General features: G+C 40.7%; 1 protein-coding gene across 1 annotated transcript in view; it reads right to left on the bottom strand.

Moving 5' to 3' along the window:
- Positions 1–19,935, bottom strand: part of CTNNA1 (catenin alpha 1) — a 119,830-nt gene that overhangs the window by 3,534 nt on the left and 96,361 nt on the right. Inside the window, exons 11-16 of the mRNA XM_075715811.1 lie at positions 18,696–18,852; positions 13,277–13,477; positions 12,036–12,187; positions 9,247–9,357; positions 7,533–7,714; positions 6,670–6,775 (exon numbers count right to left, since the gene is read on the bottom strand). Coding sequence (XP_075571926.1) covers positions 6,670–6,775; positions 7,533–7,714; positions 9,247–9,357; positions 12,036–12,187; positions 13,277–13,477; positions 18,696–18,852 — 909 coding nt within the window. The remainder of the gene's footprint in view (positions 1–6,669; positions 6,776–7,532; positions 7,715–9,246; positions 9,358–12,035; positions 12,188–13,276; positions 13,478–18,695; positions 18,853–19,935) is intronic.

Raw genomic sequence — 19,935 nt, 5'->3', positions numbered from 1 at the left:
AGGTCAAGTTTCACTTTGCAATCACGAAAACTGGAACAGAAATCATGTAGGGAGTAACCAGAAAACTCCATTCTGAAATAGCAAATGTGCTCCAGAGATTATTCCACTTTCTGCTGAGCTTTGGTTTTCAAAAGACAACTGAGCAATATATGGGCATCACTAAATACATATAAAAAAACCAGAAGCAATAAACACGGGCTATCAGAACACAGGGGCAGCCGCTGGACAAAATCGCTGGGATCCTTTCAGCTGCACAGCTGCCCTTGAGGTCCCTGCAAGGAGGAGGAGGAGGGCTACCTAACTTTTCCAGAGCAGATTTGTTAACTACAAAAGGTCCTTCCTGTGCACTGTACAGGACACAGCAGCAATGATTTGACATCCAAGATCTCAAGCTGCAACTAGCAGATGTTACCAAATCCAGCCTCAATTTCCAGTCTGTCGTGGTTTAGCCCCAGCCAGCAACTAAGCACCACGCAGCCGCTCGCTCACTCCCCCTACCCCGATGGGATGGGGGAGAGAATCGGAGGAGTAAGAGTAAGAAACACTCCTGGGTTGAGATAAGAACAGTTTAATAATTGAAATAAAGTAAAATAGTAATGCTAATAGTAACAGTATAATAATGATAATAATAATAATGATACACGAAGCAAGTGATGCACAATGCAATTGCTCACCACCCGCCGACCGATACCCAGACAGTTCCCGAGCAGCGATCGCTGCTCCCCGGCCACCCCCCCCCAGTTTATATACTGAGCATGACGTCATATGGTATGGAATAGCCCTTTGGTCAGTTTGGATCAACTATTCTGGCTGTGCCCCCTCCCAGTTTCTTGTGCGCCTGGCAGAGCATGGGAAGCTGAAAAAGTCCTTGACTAGCATAAGCAGTACTCAGCAACAACTAAAAACATCAGCATGTTATCAACATTCTTCTCCTACTAAATCCAAAACACAGCACTATGCCTGCTGCTAGGAAGAAAATTAACTCTATCCCAGCCGAAACCAGGACACAGTCTTAAGTATTTTAAGCTAGGAAATGATAAACCCGACAGTTACTCAATTATATCCAGCAAAGTAGTATTTTCCTGACTTCTGCTCCCATCTCTTAGCAGTGTGGATACTAGATTCCTCACCAGGCATGAAATAAAATTTTTAAAGTACTTGCTGAAGCACTCATCCGTAAGATAAAAGTGACTTTTTCAGCTTTGCAACTGAAAGACTACGTAGGTACCAGAGACTGCAGTGCAGTTCAGAAAGCTGTTTTCTCGGACAGAAACGAAGGGCCATCCCTTGCTTTGCAGAGCCCAGCGGTGAGATGATTAACAAGCCAGTCTCACACTGGATTTCAAAACAAGAGGAGCCCTGCTGAGGGGCGGGCCACAGTCCAAAACAGGATATGCAAGTATAAGACAAAAAGGCTACGGGAAGCCTTTTACTACCCATGCCAGTCCTGCAGTATCTTTGAAAATGGCAGCAAGCATGGCAGCCAGCATCACTTCTCCAAAGAGTAACAGGCCATCTCATATCTACCAGCACGCTCTGGCTGTATGAAGACTAGTGAATAAAGCAGCTGACATGCACTGAACTCCACAAATCCTTTCCCCACCAGCCTCTCATGCTGCTGATGAATAAACTCGAGGGCATGCATGCCACGCTCCTGCCCTGTGCATGCAGCACTAGCGGGGCACCTCAGGCTGCCTGCACCAAACATCTTGCAACTGGGCAAATACTTGAGCCACTGGCCAGCTCTGACCTCCAGATGTCACTGGCTGTGCTGCAAGCAGTGTCCAAGATAACGGATTTTAAACCAGTCTGAATATATTCATGATGGCAGAAGCTATTGCAATAGGGATGCCAGGGATATTACGGTCTGACAGGTCACGTTCTGGTGGACCAAAGGCAGACCCTGCAGTGATTTCTATCCTTCCTAGACAGCTGCACCCCATCCAGAAACTTCTTAAATCGCCAGCATCCAGAGTCTTGGTACACTATCCCTGGTCACTAAATGCAGGCTTTCCAGCACTCCATACACACACGCACTCACGTACAAAATCCAAATGCTATTCCCTGGCTCCACAGCTTAGCTTGACTCGACGGCAAACAGGGCACACCACCCTCCGCTTCTCCCCTCCAGGCAGTGCATTAGCTGCAGGCCTGCCTGACCAGCCACTTGTCCCAGAGCAGCCTGGCACTGGCTGCCTCCAGACAAGCACCAAAAACTTCACAGAAACCATGAGTGGCTGCAGTGATTTACCAGTGATTAGACATGACAAGGAGAAGAGTCTTGCTCTAAGCAGCATTTGCTTCTCTTTACCCAGCACCTGCTTGCTCTTCCCACCAACCAGACCCTGCTGAGATTCAGAGACCTGCACAGTCTGCAAGAGCTCTTCTCCATGCAACCCTGTTCACTGCAAAATCCCATCTCATCTAGTACCCTGATCCTGTACAACGGACCGTCAAATGAAGATTCATAATAGACATGGTATGCTTGGAAGAATAACCTTAAATGTAGCACCAATTTACTCCTTTAAGCTTCACTGAAGCTCAGGTTTATTGCTTATGGCCACACAGTCTCTCCTCTCCTTTCAGAGCAAGATAAAAATCCCCCCTTGGGTGTCAGCAGTAGGACCTGAGCCCCAATTCTCATTGCAGACCTTCTCTCCTTAGCTACAGTTGTAGCTGTACAAGGTGGAAGCAGGAACCAAAAGTTTCCCTATATATAAAAGGCACAAAAGGAGACTGCACCAGAACAGACCATTGCATCGTACAAGCAGTGGTGTGCTAACAGGGGGTCACATTCACACAAAGCATTTGCTTTCCACACCAGTAAGTGATCTGCCATAACAGCCATTTAACTCTGAAAGGAAGGTGAGTGTAAAAATTGTTTTTTCCAGGGCCAGAACAAGTGGGGTTTTTAAGCCAATGTGGCCTTTCAGCATTGCAGAGAGAAAAGAGCTGTACTATATGTTGCATATAGAGATGCCTCTGTATGGCAGGCTGATGAGCTGTGATCTAAGGCAGCACACACACACACACACCATGCACTACAACAGGATTTTTGGCAAGCTGGGACAAGCAGATCAGGTTGTGTAACACAGGCTATGGAGACCTGGATGGCTTTATGGGCATCTGACCCTGTGTGTCCATAAATTAACAGAAATCACTTTCTTATTCCCAAGGAAAGCTCATGAAAACACCCAAAGTATCTGCAACTCTTAACGTAGGCATGTTGCCTCCATCAGTGAAGTGAAAACCTTGAATAACAAAGCAGAGAAGCTTGCAGGTTAATTTTTTAAGCTAATCAATATTAGCTAGCAGTACAAGATGTTTTAGATAAAGTCCACAAATAGAGTCGGCCAAAGAGCTAATGAAAAGCTGAAATTACCATTTTGGAAAATGCTCTCCATCTCTCAAACAGCTCATCTAACAAAGTGAAAGAGCACTACAGCAGCAGATTGAATTGAATGTTGACAAATGCACAATATGGCACGTCAGAAGGACCGCTAAACAATTCAAGGTACTTTATGAGTTTTGAGTTTATGGAAACCATTTAAGGAAAGACACTCTCAAGGAAAGAGGCTGCCGCATATTTACCAATGGCTTAAGGAGGCAACAAAACGTTAGTGGGAGAAGCAGTGGAATAGGAAATATTATTTGGTTGTATACATCAATATGATGTGAGTTGGAAAACCACATCCTATACTGTGTGTACTATTTCTACAAGCAGAATAGAGAATTCAGTTCAAAGACAGATGATGTCTGAATAGAGATGTAACACAAGATAAAAAAGAACATTAACAAAAGGCACTGTGGATACCTGTATGAGCCCTGTCCTTTCCTACACAGGAACACCCAGATAAAAACCAAAATCCCAAACGGCAACAATTTCAACACTGATTAAGAAAGATTACATTATTGTATTAACCTACAACAGCCACAAACACAAAAAAACCCGTCTGCAGACCTAGCTTGGGAGGATTCCCACAACACGATCACAGCAGATAGCTGTATTGTAGACAGAAACAAATGTGTGTTGGGGGACACCGCCACCTCCCCAAACCCCCAAAATGAAACACTGCCACAGACCCAATGGTGGTTGTTGGCAAAAGATAAGCTGGCCGCGCCAAGTCAAATCCAGGACCCATCCCAGACACAGCAAACATGCATGCACATTCACTTCCTACTGCCCCAGCTGAGCCTGTAGAGAGGCAGAATCACCTTTTTCTCCCTTTTTGCAAAGAAAAGGGGCAGGGAAAGACAGAAGAGCTCTCCTGCAGTGTGTGCTGATTAAGACAAGCACACAACCCCCATCCCCATGTGTCTGTAAGCCTAGGTGTAAGCAAGCAACCGCAGAGGCTTTTCTTCCTCCCACCATATCTCCAGTTTAGGGTAACAATAATTCACAATAAAACGCCCCTGCCAGCCCTATGTAACAGCTGGGCTCGGCACGGTTAGAGGAGCTGAAAGCATACATTTAGGGGAAGCAGTTATGGTGGCAGGACAGGCACGTGGCAGTGCATGCCAGCAGCTGTCACCCAGGACAGCCGTCAGCCTGTGCCCGGAGCACATCCCCGGACCAGCCCCTGCAGCGCATGGACCAGTCTCAACAGCAACAGCCTGCTGGAGCGTTTTACTGGGAAGCAGGGCAATCCCCAAGCTCCTTTCAATTTAATGATCAGATACCGATACAACCTCTCACTGCTATCAAAGAGAAAAAGCAGCAGAATTTTTATTTTGCTTTGTATTTCAACATTGAAAAAAAAATACGGAGAATCATTGTCTTGCTGCAAATCATTTTCATTTGTGTTGTACTCATAACTTCTTCATATTACCCCATTCAAAACAAGCAGACTGCTGCTTTGAGTGAAAGATGGAACACCTTTGGGAAAATCTGCCAGCTGATGGCTAGACACTTTTCAAGAGACATGAAATACCTTGGATAATAGCTTTTATGGTTTCAAAGGAAATGTGCTATAAAACTGCCTGACGGCAGGAGTTAGGAGTTCCTGACACACTAACACGAGGGGTCATGATTCACCCGGTGTCACGTGGCAAACAGGACATAAAAATCCATCCATTTGTTAAAAGCTCGCATTAGGCATAGGAAGGCATTAGTGCTCACTGAAATGGTTGCATTGTACATCCTCTGTAAGTGTCAGATAGTTCTACATTAACAAGTTTCTAAAGAGTATGTAAGCATATCTAATGAAATATGCAAGCTGAAAGTATTAGTAGAGTATGGAGTCGGAAAAAAAAAAGCTATATTCTTGTCAAAATTACTAACTGTACAGTCCTGCTCGTATTTATCTTCAAACATGTGCTTAATCTTCTACATTTGTAAGGACCTTACTTCTACTAAAAGGAGCCATTTAGTTTTCTTCTATATTTTGAAATGGCTTGGTGCAGAAAACCGTATACCAAGTTTGCATAAAACACGTGAATTAAAAAAAGCATTATAAACCTTCAGCCCAGGATCCCCCGAGATCTATAACACAAACAGCTCCTTGCTTCATTTACCTACAGCAGCAGCACACCTGATTCTTCCAGAAATATGGTTGTCAAAATGCTATAGCAAGGAGACCCATTTTAAAAAGCACTTTTCAACTTTACCTCCCCATTGAACATTTCTCACTGCATCATTAATAAATTAGGGTGAAGACAACATCCTCTGGACGCAACATTTAAAGAGAGATCTGCATTACAAAGATTTACTTCCAAAGTGACACAGTTTTATTTAAAACCTTGCGTTATGAATTTACATTCAGAGAAGGACTGAAAAGCAAGCAACAGCTGTACAAAATAAAGTTTAGTCCATGATCTCAGACTTAACCTACCTGCATTTCAGGGTCTCTCTTGAAGGCAGAATATTATTACTAATGCTGATGTTTCCCTGCAATTTGGGTGTGGCCCAAGACCAAAGGTGCTTTTGCTTGGCCCAACCCAGTGGCTCAGGACAGGCAGATGTAAAAAAAAAACCCAAGCTGTCCCATACTTGTTCGATCCTATAGAATTCTTTTCAAATACCTTTGTACATATAGCACAACAACATGCACAACAGCCTGGGACAGCATACAAAATGCTCGGGTCACTACCTGCCTTGCTCAAAGTCTTCATCAACTCTGACTAGGCAATAACAAAAAATATTAGAGAGTTTTGACAATATCACCATTCAGTCTACAGGGCATTTGAAAATTGTTAACATTAAAAAGCTGCTTCAAAAATAGTATTAAAGGTTGTGCAATAGGCCACGTACAATAATTATGGTGTTGCCTATGCAGTCTTGTCATTGCGTTGGAAAGTATTGGGCATATTCTGAGCATGACAGAAGTGACACAAATTCCGTTCCAGTCCCATTCAGTTAGAGAAACTGGCCTAGATACTATGTGACATGAAGCAGTGTTGGCATATTGCTACCTTAAAATGGTGGTTGCTTGATTTAAGCCAAGGAGCTGCTAGTGTTACTGCTGGACATACTTAGCTGCTTACACTGCTTAGGGTGGCAGGAGAGCAGCTAGAAAGGAAAGGCAGCAAATCTGGAAAATCAGTTTTTTCAAAAAAACCCCCAAACCTCAAAACTAAACACATTTTCTTCTGTTCATCATATCTGCAGTACTAAAAGATCTCCTATTGCTCATTCGTGCTGGAGGCTTACAAAAATGAATTGTGACTTACATGGTCAGCAATAGTCCGTCCCAACTTGTCCATCCTTGACCCAGCCTCTGCAATCTTCTTAGCTGCACTAATCACATCTGACGTATTTTTCAGTGGACCTTTACCTCTACAAAACAGAACAGAATCTACCTTCTAGCACCATAAAACTGGAAGAGTGAACTATATATTGCTTTATTCATCCTGTTCCATATAGTACTGGAAGTGATTCCTCACCCAAACTGCATGAATAAGGTTGCACAGAAACAGGCAGGTGTAACCATTACAGCACCTTCATTTTCAAGACAGTTTCCCCCTTCCAGCCTCTCCCCATATTCAGATTAAATCCAGGAATAAAAACATCTTAAAATTTTACTCGTTTAAGCAACCCAATGACGATAAGAGATAACAGATTTGCAATTTTCATGAAATGCAACATCAAGTTTAAAAAAGTGTTGTATAAAATCTGGTAAATTAATTTCAAAAAACATCAAAACCCCTCTCTTTCTTTTGCAAATAACTGTACTAGTAACTATTTCTGCAGTATAGCAATATCAACAAGCCCACAGAATTTAATGCTGTAAGAAACTGAGCAAAAAAAAAAAAAAAAAAAGTATTTTCCTTGGGAGAAAAATCACCCTTAGACAGACAGACAGACAGGCAATAACTGCTGTGTATCTATACATCAATTTAAACAGTTATTATCACCCAGTCACTGCATAGTAATGCATCTCCTGAGTTAATACACAGGCTTTAATAAGGTAACATTTAAAGGAAATTATAAGAAGTAAGACTCTTATGAGTACTTGCAAAATATTTCACTGAAACATCAGCATCCCAGCCAGTTCTGAGAGAAGATGGTGTGTACATGAATTAAAAAGACTCACCTGGTGAAGTCTGTCATTTCCATCATAATCATACACATTTGTTTTGCCAGAACAATTATATCATTACCGCTGTCATCCCATTTTGATACTTCAGCATCCAATTTACTCTTTTCTTCCTGGAAGCTTGCGACTTGCTCAGCAATCTTAGCTTTTTGCTCTTGAGGGAGCTGAGCCATGATAGCCTGAAAGAGAGAGTTTTCTCACATTGCCTTATGCCGCCGCTTGTAGAAGGCTTTTTGGAACATTTCACTAATAACCAATTTAAGTCATGTTCATGGGGGATAAAACTTTAATAGCAATCCTCTACCTAGAGGCTTTACAGAACAATTTCCTTCCACTTTGAACCAAAGTTTATGGTCTTTCTTAAGAAACAGTGCCCAGAAAGACAAGCTGATGTCTGAAACATGGGTATTTGCATGATAAAATTGTTAGGCACCAAACAAGTTTGCCGGGTATTACCATCCATCAAAGAAAAACTGCGTGAAGAGGAGGGACTTGCTTTTTCTACAAAATTTAAGAGTTTTCAAAGAAACTTCCACTTGGGTATCTTTCAGTGTTGCAATGCACAGAAGAAATATTATGAGTCTCTTTCCTGCAAAAAGTTAGATGTACTATTTTGAAACATGCATACTCAGGAGAAAGTAAGTGAAAATAAAGAGTATGTGCTTACTCTTGAATAAAATCTATTAGACCAGGTTTACAGCCTGTATGAGACTCAATGCCCTTGCCTTCATAAATACTAGGAGCATTTATGCCTCCAGGAGCAGGTGAAAAAGAGTATTCGGTACAAAAAAAGCCTCTGGCAGCAGCTGTGCTAAAGGTAAATTAGAAATGTCTGCACTTAAATAAAAGAGGAGAGAGGATACAGGAATAGAGAGTGCCTGTACAAGGAAGGAGAGCATAAAAAATACTCTCAGTTAGTATAATTTCAAAGCCAACATGGCAGAAATTTGATAAATGAGGCCTAGCTACTTCTTGCCTGGTTTCAGGCTAGAAGAGCCTTCACAAAAAAATCTTTCCTGGCACTTTCCCAAGAGTGTAAATTGTTATCGATCCAGAAGGGGACATGTCAAATAAAAACAACAGGTAAGGCCTGTTTTTCCTTCAATGTACTGATTTTAAGTTTTCACCTATTAATGATTATATATTGCTTATTAATGCCTTCATTTTTAACAGTCATAGGAAATGCAGTTAGTTTAAATTATTTCATTTTTGAGCTCTTCTCAACATTGTCTTGATTAAGTGTTCAGTGGCCAAACACACATCAACACATGTGTTAAGATGATACTTTTGTAAAACATGCATGAATTGCAGAGCTATCTATTTCTTGCCCACAAACTTTGCGTGTTGAAAATAACATTAGTACAATGGAATATTGCTCCATATCTCCCTGCAGGAGCTCACCTGATTAAATGGCAGTGCCTACAATGTCTGCGATGCCAAAGTATAAAGTATTTCATCAGTATTAAAAGGATTTTGACCTTTCACCACATCCAAAATACAACATAGACATCTCTGACGTCCATCAGACCAACACATGCTGCATTTCGCTTAACCTCCTTTTCAGAAGAAAACTGGAAACAAAAGAATGCCAGTTTCCTGATCGAACATTTTCAACACCACCCCCAAAAAATTTAACCTGGATTTTCAAAGCAAGTTGAACTGTTTCTTGAAGGCAGGTCACAATTTTACAATGCTCAGATTTCTTCCTTACCCTTGCACTTTGTCCAGCAATGAGCTGATCATCTTCGGTCTGAATACTTGTTCTGCTTCGGACATCAAAATCCTCAGTCTCAAAGTCAGAATCATCCAATTCTTCAGGAGTCTGAGGAAAGAGTAATTCAGTCAAACAATAGATTTCATGGCTCTAAAAATCAACAAGAATATTGTTTTTCAAGCAGAGAGAATGGAAATAAGTGAAGGTAAAAATTATTCCATGTTTTCAACAAAAAGGCAAATATAAGGACTGTATCCAGCTTGTGAACACGTGTGATTATATAGGCTTGACTGCCCATGTTAAATGCCATAAGGATCCCCCATATTACACAGCAGTAACTAAACATTGACACTAATGCACTCAGGATTTGAAACACAGAAAAAAAAGTTTTTTCAAAACGAACTTTTTGGAAATGCTTGGTTAAATGTAAAAGCTTCACTTGAGATTCTGAAGCTAAAATTACACACAGCTTTAAGGCCTGGTTCAAAACCACAGACGTCATTTTCATCACAATTATGAATCAAAGCATCGACTAAATTAACAACAGATAAAATATATCAAAATTTATTCTTATGCCCCAGGAAAAGCTGAAAATTTTTAGCTAGTAAGGGCCAGCTTTTATGCTGTAGGCTAAACACATCTGACCTAGTTCCTGCTTGCCTAGGATTTATTTTTGCTACTGCCAGTGTGTAGCTGGCAAACTTTTTATAAAGCTTATCTAGTTTAAACAGCACGTTTGTCAAAATACTACATCTTTACTTAGAGTGGCACTTCATGACTATTTTGCAGAGCTGGATCAACAAAGGACTTCACGGATAAATGCAATAAATTGTGATTAACAGATAAGATGCAAATAAAGTCCCTGCTCTTTGCATTTCTTTCCTATGATTTGAATTTTACAAACTTGTTTTCCAACACAGACATCTTGTGATACAGTTAAAATAAAGATGGATATGCAAAATAGTTGCCAAAAAGCAAAGATGAGTATGCTGACAATCAAGACCTAGGGTATTTCAGCCACCATCTCCTCTCTATGCCTTGAAGAACAGAACATATTCACAAAATCAGCATAAGGACATGTACTAATAAGTAGCCCAGTGTACAGATGTTTTAAAAGTTTTTTAAAAAAAAGAAAAAAATCAAAGAAAACAGTTCTGCTGGATCTTTAGAGAGTATACAAAGTGTAGTTCTGCCTTTCAACCTGTCACCGAGAGCAAAAACTTCTCTGGGAGTGATGAGAGATTGCCTGGGGATCAGGGAGGAAAGAGCTTTACTTCAATAACCTACAGATACAGTAAGATTTTAGTTTTGAAAATACACTGCATAAACACAAAAATTAGGTGTTTGAGTGACTTTTCCTTCTGGTTCCTGTAAAGAACAAGTGCCACTGGACAAAATCCTGTGGTCCAGTCTGAGACAATGCCCTGGAGAAGTGGTGGCCTGGCATCTCCATTTGGATGACTCTCTTTATCTTAAATACATTCTAGACCTTACAGCCCTTCGGACAACAAACACTAACATTTTAACTTTTTTATAGGTCACTACTGTGTCACCAGTGAGCTGCCATTAGCTACTGGCAGCCGCAGTAAAGCTATGGCACCCTGACATCAGAGACACGGCGCAAGGGGAAACGTCAGGATTCCTGGCATCGCCAGCTTGGCTAATTACCGACAACATGGAATTGGCAGTCATGCGTTCATGTCCTGAATAACAAGGACTTTAACAGGGGGTGAATCAAATTAGTTTGTCTGCATAGCAGGAAAGCACTGATATCTTCATCTAACATTGGTTGTCTATAAATCCCGAGCTTAAGTTTGAAAAAAATTATATGGAGAACACATACGTGGTTGTCAGCTTTTCTTCTGATTTTCCATCTGATTTTTTGCTTTAAGCAGCAAACATGGAAGATGCTATTGCAATGGTTACTATAATGACATATATTCTGGGGCTGTATGCCCTCAATTTACTTATCACCAAAACGCATCTGCCATGGTTACCACTCTGAAAGATGAAGACAGTTTCTCTGCAAGGCATTTACGTTTGAGTCAGAGGGGTACAAGGAAAAAAGAAAAAAAAGGAATAAAACCCCTGCATTTGTTTTTGCTGTGTCTGGCTCCTGCCCATTTTTACCACGCTAAGATTCAAGAAGTATGCCCATAGGTCAGCCTCAACCAGAACTTCCTTTTCTGCATCCCTTCAATCAACTGCAGGAGCCCTTCTGCATCTTCCCCACACACTTCCTACCAACAACGCAAGTACAAAAGACACAAAGCCTCTATGAACTGGTCCCTGTTTACTGAGGTTAGCCAATTAACGAATTACATGCTCTAGGAACTACAGACTGAACTCATCTGAACTTGTTTTTGACTAACTAGCATTAATTCTCAAAATTTACTTAATAAAGAACCATCACATTTTACTTCTAGGCTCTCAAACCATCAAAAAACATCTATAGTTAGGAATCCACTTGCTGTCGTTAAATCAAAGGTCACTGATTTTAGCACATTAACAAGCAAGGCATTAACATTTTACAAAAGATGCATGAATGGTATTTAGCATCACAACTCTGGCTATCATTGATGCTCAGATCTGTTTAATGAATTTGAATCAAAATGTACTTCTGAAGTACTCCACAGAGTGATTAGCAGGTTTTAAGACTCAGAATGTTGATATGAACTAAACAAAAATCTTAGGCCATCTGCTCTCAGTAAAACTGATGCATGTCAGTTCAATAGAGGTTTGTGAAAGTGAGTGGAAAAACGGAAAGCTGTCTAAGTTATGCTCACCCGGATCATCAGTACGGCTTTCCTGATATCTCGTATTCCGTCGTACACCAATCGTGAAGCATCGATAAATTCATTTTCATCCATTGGCTGAGCAGGGTCTGAACTCAGTGCTTCCACAGCAGCTTCTACTTGCTCAGTAAACCGCGGCATAACTGAATTAAGAACACAAAACAGCAGTCAGTCCCCACCCCAGTGCCATTTTCTGTGTGTGTGCCTCATTGTTTACTATCACTGGAAACTCTGCAGTGGTTCCATTTAAATTCAAACATTTGTTATAGAAGGACACCAATACTGTAGCTCAAGTCTTCTGTTCACTAAAATTTCTGTTTACTGCTATTTGGTTTTTTTCCCCTTAGACAGTGAAAAGTTTATCACACCCTTCTAGTGGACAAGGAGAAAACACCTGGGGAAGCAGTTAGAATCTATGGGATAAAATATTAAACATTTGTTTAATATTCCCTGTAGATGTACATAATTTTTGTGGAAAAAAAAATATTACCACGACAAAGCTCAAGTTTAACAAGGCACTGGAAGAGGGCAGGTTGCACTGCTGTACTTCAGTGACTCACTGCAGCCCAGGAAGAACATCATGGAACCATTTACAGTCTGTTTGTTCCTTCAGTGTCACCCTTGATTCTTCAAAGTTGTAATTAAAGCAAAAACAACAACTAATAGTTGGCACAGCACTCATTGAAGCAAGCAGAATCATTCCTTACCCTATATGGATGTTACCAGCTAGTTCACAGGAAACACCCTAATTTAGCGTTTAGGGGTGGGTGACTACAACCTACAATGTTTCTTTAACGGTTATAAAGATATTTTACAAAATTTACCCTAAATTATTACCCAAAATTTATTGTACTGGGCCAATAGGCAGAAATCTTCTTTCTGGATCCTGAACACTGACAGAGCCTGGTATAATACTGCAAGACAACCAGCATAACTTTCAAGCCTGGACTCACTGTTTGGGACTCATTCCCCAGTGTGTTTAGCTTTCTACAGCTCAGTCAGTGACAGCAAGCACATTGAGGGAGACCTTGTGCACTGCTGAGTTTTAAGCCAGTCAACACAGCAAAATTACATTTCTCATTTTGCAACAGCTCTGCAAATAACGCCCACTAATTTTCATTAGAGTATGTAAATGGCATCTTTACTAGATTTCACAGGTACATTAGTATCCGGTTGCCCGTGCATTTGTAAGCAATGTGAATTCAGGTATCTTGGGAGTAACCAACTCTTACCTGTGTTGGACAGTAACTTTGTTGCTTCCAACACCTTCTCAGTGTAGACTCCAGGTTCGTAGTTATCCATTTCAGAAGTGACAACATGAATGACTCTAGCAGCACGTCCTCGAATTGCACCAGCTGTGCGGTCTAAACCATCAACATCTTTTTCTTGGAGAGCAATGACACATTTGTTTACATCTTCTAAAATATGATTCTCTGGTGGTAAAAGAATGGGATTTAGATGGTAATATCTTCTTTTCTGTTATAGTCATTAGCATTGCACTTTCTCAGTTTGTGACCTGCTCTATAAAACCTCCAGTGAGATGCTGTAAAGCATTAATTTTTAAGCTTGCTATGACCAGCAAACAGCCAACCTTCCCAACCAGGTATCAAAAAGCCCCATCAGTCCATTCACCTACTGGCATCCACACTTCTTCCCCCTGTTTGTACTCGATTTTACCAACAGAAAAGCTGAGTTCAGCTGAATTCTCTCCTTTCTTTCCATATTCCTCCCCTGGACTGCCAAAGCCCTCATTCCAAATATTTGCAAGCCACTCCCCCATCACTCCATGTGCGTGGGGCGATGAGGCACCCTCCCCAGTGCCACACCTAATCCACTCAACGCTCTAATAGACTGGGGCACTTGTTGCACATTTCTAGCTTCCTACATAGTGTTTTCCTACAACCACACATATACCATCGGAGAATATTAAACTGTTAGTCCTCCATTCAAATTTAAGACACATAACATATGCAGTGATTTATGCAGAAAGCGTTCCAGCGACAGAGTACTCATTGCCTCTTAAGAAAACAGAAAATACGGCCAGGATCTCTGTCTGTAACTTACTTTTAGAATATACATTTTCTTTCTTATGCAGAGATATCTTTCCCCATTTATCAAGTCCAAGAGGCCCAAAATGAGTAAAAACCCCTAAGAGACTTCTGAAGATACCTAAAAAGGTTGGAATCCTCATTTGGGGAAACCTACCCAAAAGGTCTTCCAAACACTGTTAGAGACCTCTTTAATATATCAGTACCAAAGCTTTGAGACTGCCATTCAACATCAGCATTTGGTAAGAAACCAACCTGGAAACATGAATGCTCTGTCACTTAAAATAGTTTCCAGCATTGCTTACCATTGACTTAATCATGCTACACTGCCAATCTGTGCCACTGAAGTGGCTTTTATTCCCTACACAGGTAGTAAAAGAGCCATTTTGCAAGAGTTTGTAGAGACGAGAAGCACACAGAGTTGACTGATAGAGGATTTGTATAAACTGGCTGAAAGGATTGCTGCTGGAAGAGTTGCGCTTAATTTACATAAAATTAACAGAACCAGGTGCAATATTGCAAGACTTCTGTAAGCAACCTGGACAAAAATTACACTTGTGAAATACCTCTGAAGCAACTCAGCCTGAACAAGTTCAGCTGAGGGCAGAATGTGGCCCTAAGAGAGAGAAGTGCAGGTTCATTAGTGATTTGACAAGTCAGTGAGCAGGCAGCCAAGGTACAGAGCTGCAGCAAGGACCACACAGAGTTTTGGTATTTAAAGCAAGAGACAGACATCTCTGCAAGTTGCAACAGTAAAAAGAAAAAGCATCAGCGCCAGGCCAAAACACAGACTGTTTATTGCTTGAATTCCTTAACAAATTAATTAAGCCACAGACCATATGAACTTTAATAAAAGGCATGGACAAAATGAGGACGAATATTTAAGTGTCTGCTGATCATTTAATGTCTTTTGTAGATGGAAAGTTGCCAGAAAGATGTTTCTATGGAAAGATAATCCCTCATGGGGCAGTCTGCAAGGGGCCCTGGGGAAGTATGGGACTGTCAGGTGCATCCACTCTGGTTAACTCTCCAGCTGGATGGTAACAAATCACTGTTGACACTGTTCTGTGTGCCTGTATATACACCCACTGCTACCTGTCCTACAGGCATATGGACCACAAGTGTCTGGCACAAAATGCCGTCTGCTGAGGCTGGGGTGGCAGACCCCAAGAAACACTGACGTACGGGTTCACCGCCAGTACCTTCGGGGACGTGATAATGCTGTCCTGCATCAAAGCTAACAGCCTTCCTGCTGCTGAGTTGGGAGAAAAATCTCACAGCAATAGAATATAACATAGAGTATAACACAGGCAATGGCAAAGGGATCTTGTCCTACTGAAATAACTACAGGAAAAATTATGGTGTGGTTTGGCAACAAGGTAAGAGGGAAGACATTTTTCCAATAAAAATGATTTTTAGAGCAAACAAGGAAATACATGAAACTGTGACAAACTAACAGAATTAAAAGTCCCCCACAGCTGTCAATCCTCAATCCACCCCCACCAAACACCTTCCACCTCCACCCACCTCCCCATTAAAGGGATTAAGAAATCCTTTTCCAAACATCCCAAGAAGTCTGAGAGGCAGTCTGGGGGCTACAGGAGATCACAACCCAAGAGCAACCGTCAGGAGCTAAAGCTACAGATGCATAAATATAACTCTGCTTCTCTGCTGTGTTACCTATGGAAGTTCTTAGAACAATTTCCATGCTGGGCCTTCTTTTGACAAGGGACACTGGAGGAACCAGGTCAAGCAGCAGTGTCAGTAGACATGGTTATGGAACAAATACTTGAGTGTTCATACACTTGCAAATACAGTATTCATCTTGTAATGAAGAAGGACAATCATCGGGCCCAAGCAATATTCATCTGCAGGCTCTTAAGACAAAGTAACTCTGCTGTGACGGGCAGTCTCTTGTGTAAAACCTCCGTCAGCAGCAGCAGAACGGAAGGCAGCAAATGGAATTTTTTTTTTTTTTTTTTTTTTTAGAGGGTTTCAAGGGAGGTCCAGGTACTTTCAGAACATTGAATTTGACAATTACACAATCTTTGCTCTAAAGAACAGAGATAGTGGGCACACAAACACACCCAGAGTGCTTATGGAAGGCACTGACAAGAGGGTAAGATTACAGAAGGTACAAAAAAGCTTTGAAATGAGGAATAATGAAACAGGTAAAGACTCAGCAGTCAAAGACATGACTAACTAAGTGTATGACCGAAGTCTGTACATTTACAAACAGCATGAAGAAAGCGAATAGGGAAAAAAAATTCCTCACCATCTTCTAGTACCACTAGGGGCACAAAATGAAGGCAACACTGAATGAAGTGTTGAAGGCAAATAGGCAACACTGCAAAAACGAGGAGGTTCACACAGCACAGTTAAGCTGTGAATTTTGCACAGGATGATGGAGATGCCAGCGGTTTATAATGGCTGGAAGAGCAACTAACACAAGCTTAAATGAGAAAAAATCTGTCAAGGCCTGTTCAGTAGATAGCACCTCTGATGCTGGAGCTCCCTGAGCTGCAAATCACTCATGGTTGGGAGCGTATAGGAAAGATGTTCAGTCTACAGGCATCCTCTGCTATTAATCTCCCATGCACTGACAATTAGCCACCACCAGACCATTGTCCTAACTCAACAGGGCCTTTCTCATGCTATGCCTTTCATAAAATGTAACCTGCAAGCTTATCTGCAACACTGTGCATTTAAGTATCCTTATTCTTGTACAATATTTTGCTATTATCTAAACCAAACATCTCTTTCATCAAGCCTTTAGTTGCGCATAACTAATACAATTCTGTAGCATCAGCTGACCAATGAAGCATACGCTTCATAATGGACAGGACAACACATTGTAAGAACATGCGAACATGCTATTATATACACACACAGAGACCCACAAGGACACTTTAATTCTGCTTACATCCCAGTTAGTAACTGATAAAACCCTACTATGCACAAACATCCTAATAAACCCAAATGGAACCTGGTATAAATCATACTCGTCACGATTTTATCCAAAGAGATGTTTAGACTTTTAGCAGATGAATTGGAGTTGTGGCATTTATATGGAAAACATTTATCAAAGTTCAAACAAATCATTTTGAAAGCAATATTTATTGTTTTAATATTTTTTCTAACACCTCTCTGATAATGCAGCACATACAAATAATTGCTGAATGCACTCAAGCATCTGAAGTAGTCTCAAACTACAGCATTTCCATGGCATCATTTTGGGTGGCAAGCACACACTAGAGGTGAACTCTCTCCTGAGTCAGCCTGTCACTGCCTCAGAAAAGAAGCATTCCCTGCTTATTGCCAAGCCCTTGAAACTCTTCAGAGCAACTCAGCAGTGGGCTGACACCATAACCTGTCCCCTCAAAAGCAGAATACCCATCGCCTCGAATGACCTACACAAGGATGGAGACCACTCAGTTCCAGCAGCTCGACCCATTTAGAGCCACACCTGTAAGTGAAATACACTAAGGCAGCTTTATACAGACTGTGTTTTCACAGACTAACAGCTCTTTCTCTTTAAAATGTTTTGTACACTTGTGGGCAAACTCCAAGCGGAGCTGTGAACTTCAGCACACAATTCTCTCTAAATATATTTCCCCAGAAATAGGCTCCTCGCAGCTGTGCAATTTCATCTACTGCTGCAACGACAAGCACACAGACAGATACAAAGAACAAGGACATTCAATTGCCTAATAAGTTTATGCTAACTCATTGCAAAGAACATTTTTATTCCAAACCCAGGGAACCACAATACAACATGTATGGTAATACAGGTGATTCACTGTAGAAATATTACTTGGGGGTTTTTTTTGGTTGGTTATTTTTTTTAATATTAAAAAAATATGGTCTTTTAATTCAGGCCTGCAAGTTTATGTCTACATTTCCTAGGTATGTTCACCTGGTACTTCTGATGCCATACATCTTGCTGTGAAATCTCTCTTTACACCCAGAGTTTTTAGGTCACTTGACATGCCCAAGCCTGTTTGCACTACGAAAGCTAGACTCTCAGTTTGTAGTGGTAATTTGTAAAATTTATTTTAATTAACTTGTATGACCAGGGTTTTGTATTAATTTTTGTTTATATAAGAAGAGTCTAAGGTAAACTGAGGGACTGTCTTTTTTGCTAGTTCGTAACTTGAACATAAACGTGTTCTATTTTCCCCAATGTTACTGGTGAGGTTTGTCTACAGTAGCTAGATGGTGATTCATTGGTAGCTCAGCTTGCAATTCAAAATCTTGAGACATAAAGTGTCTTTCGCTATATTTAAGCTGATTTGTCTACTGACATGTAAATATATACATTTATGCATGCACATGCCATAAGTGCAATGACAGGTTTCTACAGTACCTGCTGAACTAAACTATCACTGTTTTCATGCTATAAAAATACCTCTTCCTGTGCCAAGAACTCCTGCTCTATTTTCACACCTCGTTCAGCAGAAAATGTTGCTTGCCAGGTGAAGCGTAGCAAAACCATCCCTTCCAAAAACCCAAGAAGACTCCAGAACACATGTAGAAACCACCCGTTTCCAGGAATAAGCTCAGTTAAGAGAATGATTATTTCTGAGACCAAACCCCTGATTACCTGATACAGCCAGGAAGTCATCAATGGAAGTGATGTCATCGACAGCATCCGTCAGCACGCGGACTTGCTTCTCCCACTGCTCTTTAAAGAGATCCATGTTTTCTTGAGCCAGCTTGCTTTGGGGTTTAGCAGCCAGAGCCAGTGCAGCATTAATGACCTGTAAAACACCTCTGGATTTTTAAAACATACCCTTAATGAAACAATTAGTTTCCATATGTTTATCTAAATTAACTCAACAGCAAACAAAGCAAGTTTAATAAGTTTTCAGGAACTTGATGTTTAAACACAAGTGTTTATTCTGTTACTCTCACATCCAACTCATACCTGCTTCCACATTTATTATGGTTAGTTATTACAAGCAAAAACACTTGGCAAGTATTCACACTAGCTAGCTTCACCTTTCTTTAACAGCTCATGTTATAAAGGTGTTGCTTTCTGAGAGCAAGTTGTGCTGTTAAATATTTTAGACAGGATGACATTTAGTTCACTGGAGGCTGCATTTCCTAAGCTACTTGCCAGAACCTGAGAAAAAAGCTTCAAAAAAGGATTAATCTTTCACAATCTGAAGTAGAAACAATATGCAAATACAAAATTAAAAATAAATTTTGTATTTATTTTCTTTTCCTTAAAGCTTTACTGTGTACCTTGCCAGTAATTGTTATAGTACCTTAAGATTTCTGCTGTAGCTGTGGAAGAGCTAGATTAGCCAGGGAACAGAAGGAGAGGATACTATTTAATGCTCCTCCTGAACACCCCCCTACAAATTTTCTTCAAACCCTAAGACTAATTTATTCCAGATCCTTGTTTTTCTAAGCAGAACAAATGCTACATGTACTTGCTAGGTAACAAATTTTATGCTGTGCCAACTAACTGGCCAATTAAATGACCAAAAAAGCCTCTTCAGGTGTGGGAAGAAAGCAATCTCAAAAGCCTGCTCCTGTTCTTGTTGCACTATGCTCCAGCAGAATGACCTGGAAACATGCCAGGTGTGAGAAACCATCCACAGTCAGACTGACATGACAATCCTAACCTTGTTTTCAAGCACCTGAGTTAGAGCTAATTAACTTATAAGTTCAATGTGTAATTTTTCTTCTCTACTTTAGAACTGTATTAATTTCACAAAGTTGCTGAAGAAAACATGCAAGCACCAGATGTTCCTGGTTTTCCAAAATCTACTTGCTCTACCTAGTTCATTTAAAAGTGTCACAAAGCATTTAAAAAAAAAAAATATAACTCACTA

Source organism: Pelecanus crispus, chromosome 8 (genome assembly GCF_030463565.1).
Source record: "Pelecanus crispus isolate bPelCri1 chromosome 8, bPelCri1.pri, whole genome shotgun sequence".
Classification (NCBI taxonomy): domain Eukaryota; kingdom Metazoa; phylum Chordata; class Aves; order Pelecaniformes; family Pelecanidae; genus Pelecanus; species Pelecanus crispus.
The sequence above is the reverse complement of the archived record's forward strand: the minus strand, read 5'-3'. Positions and strand labels throughout refer to the sequence as shown.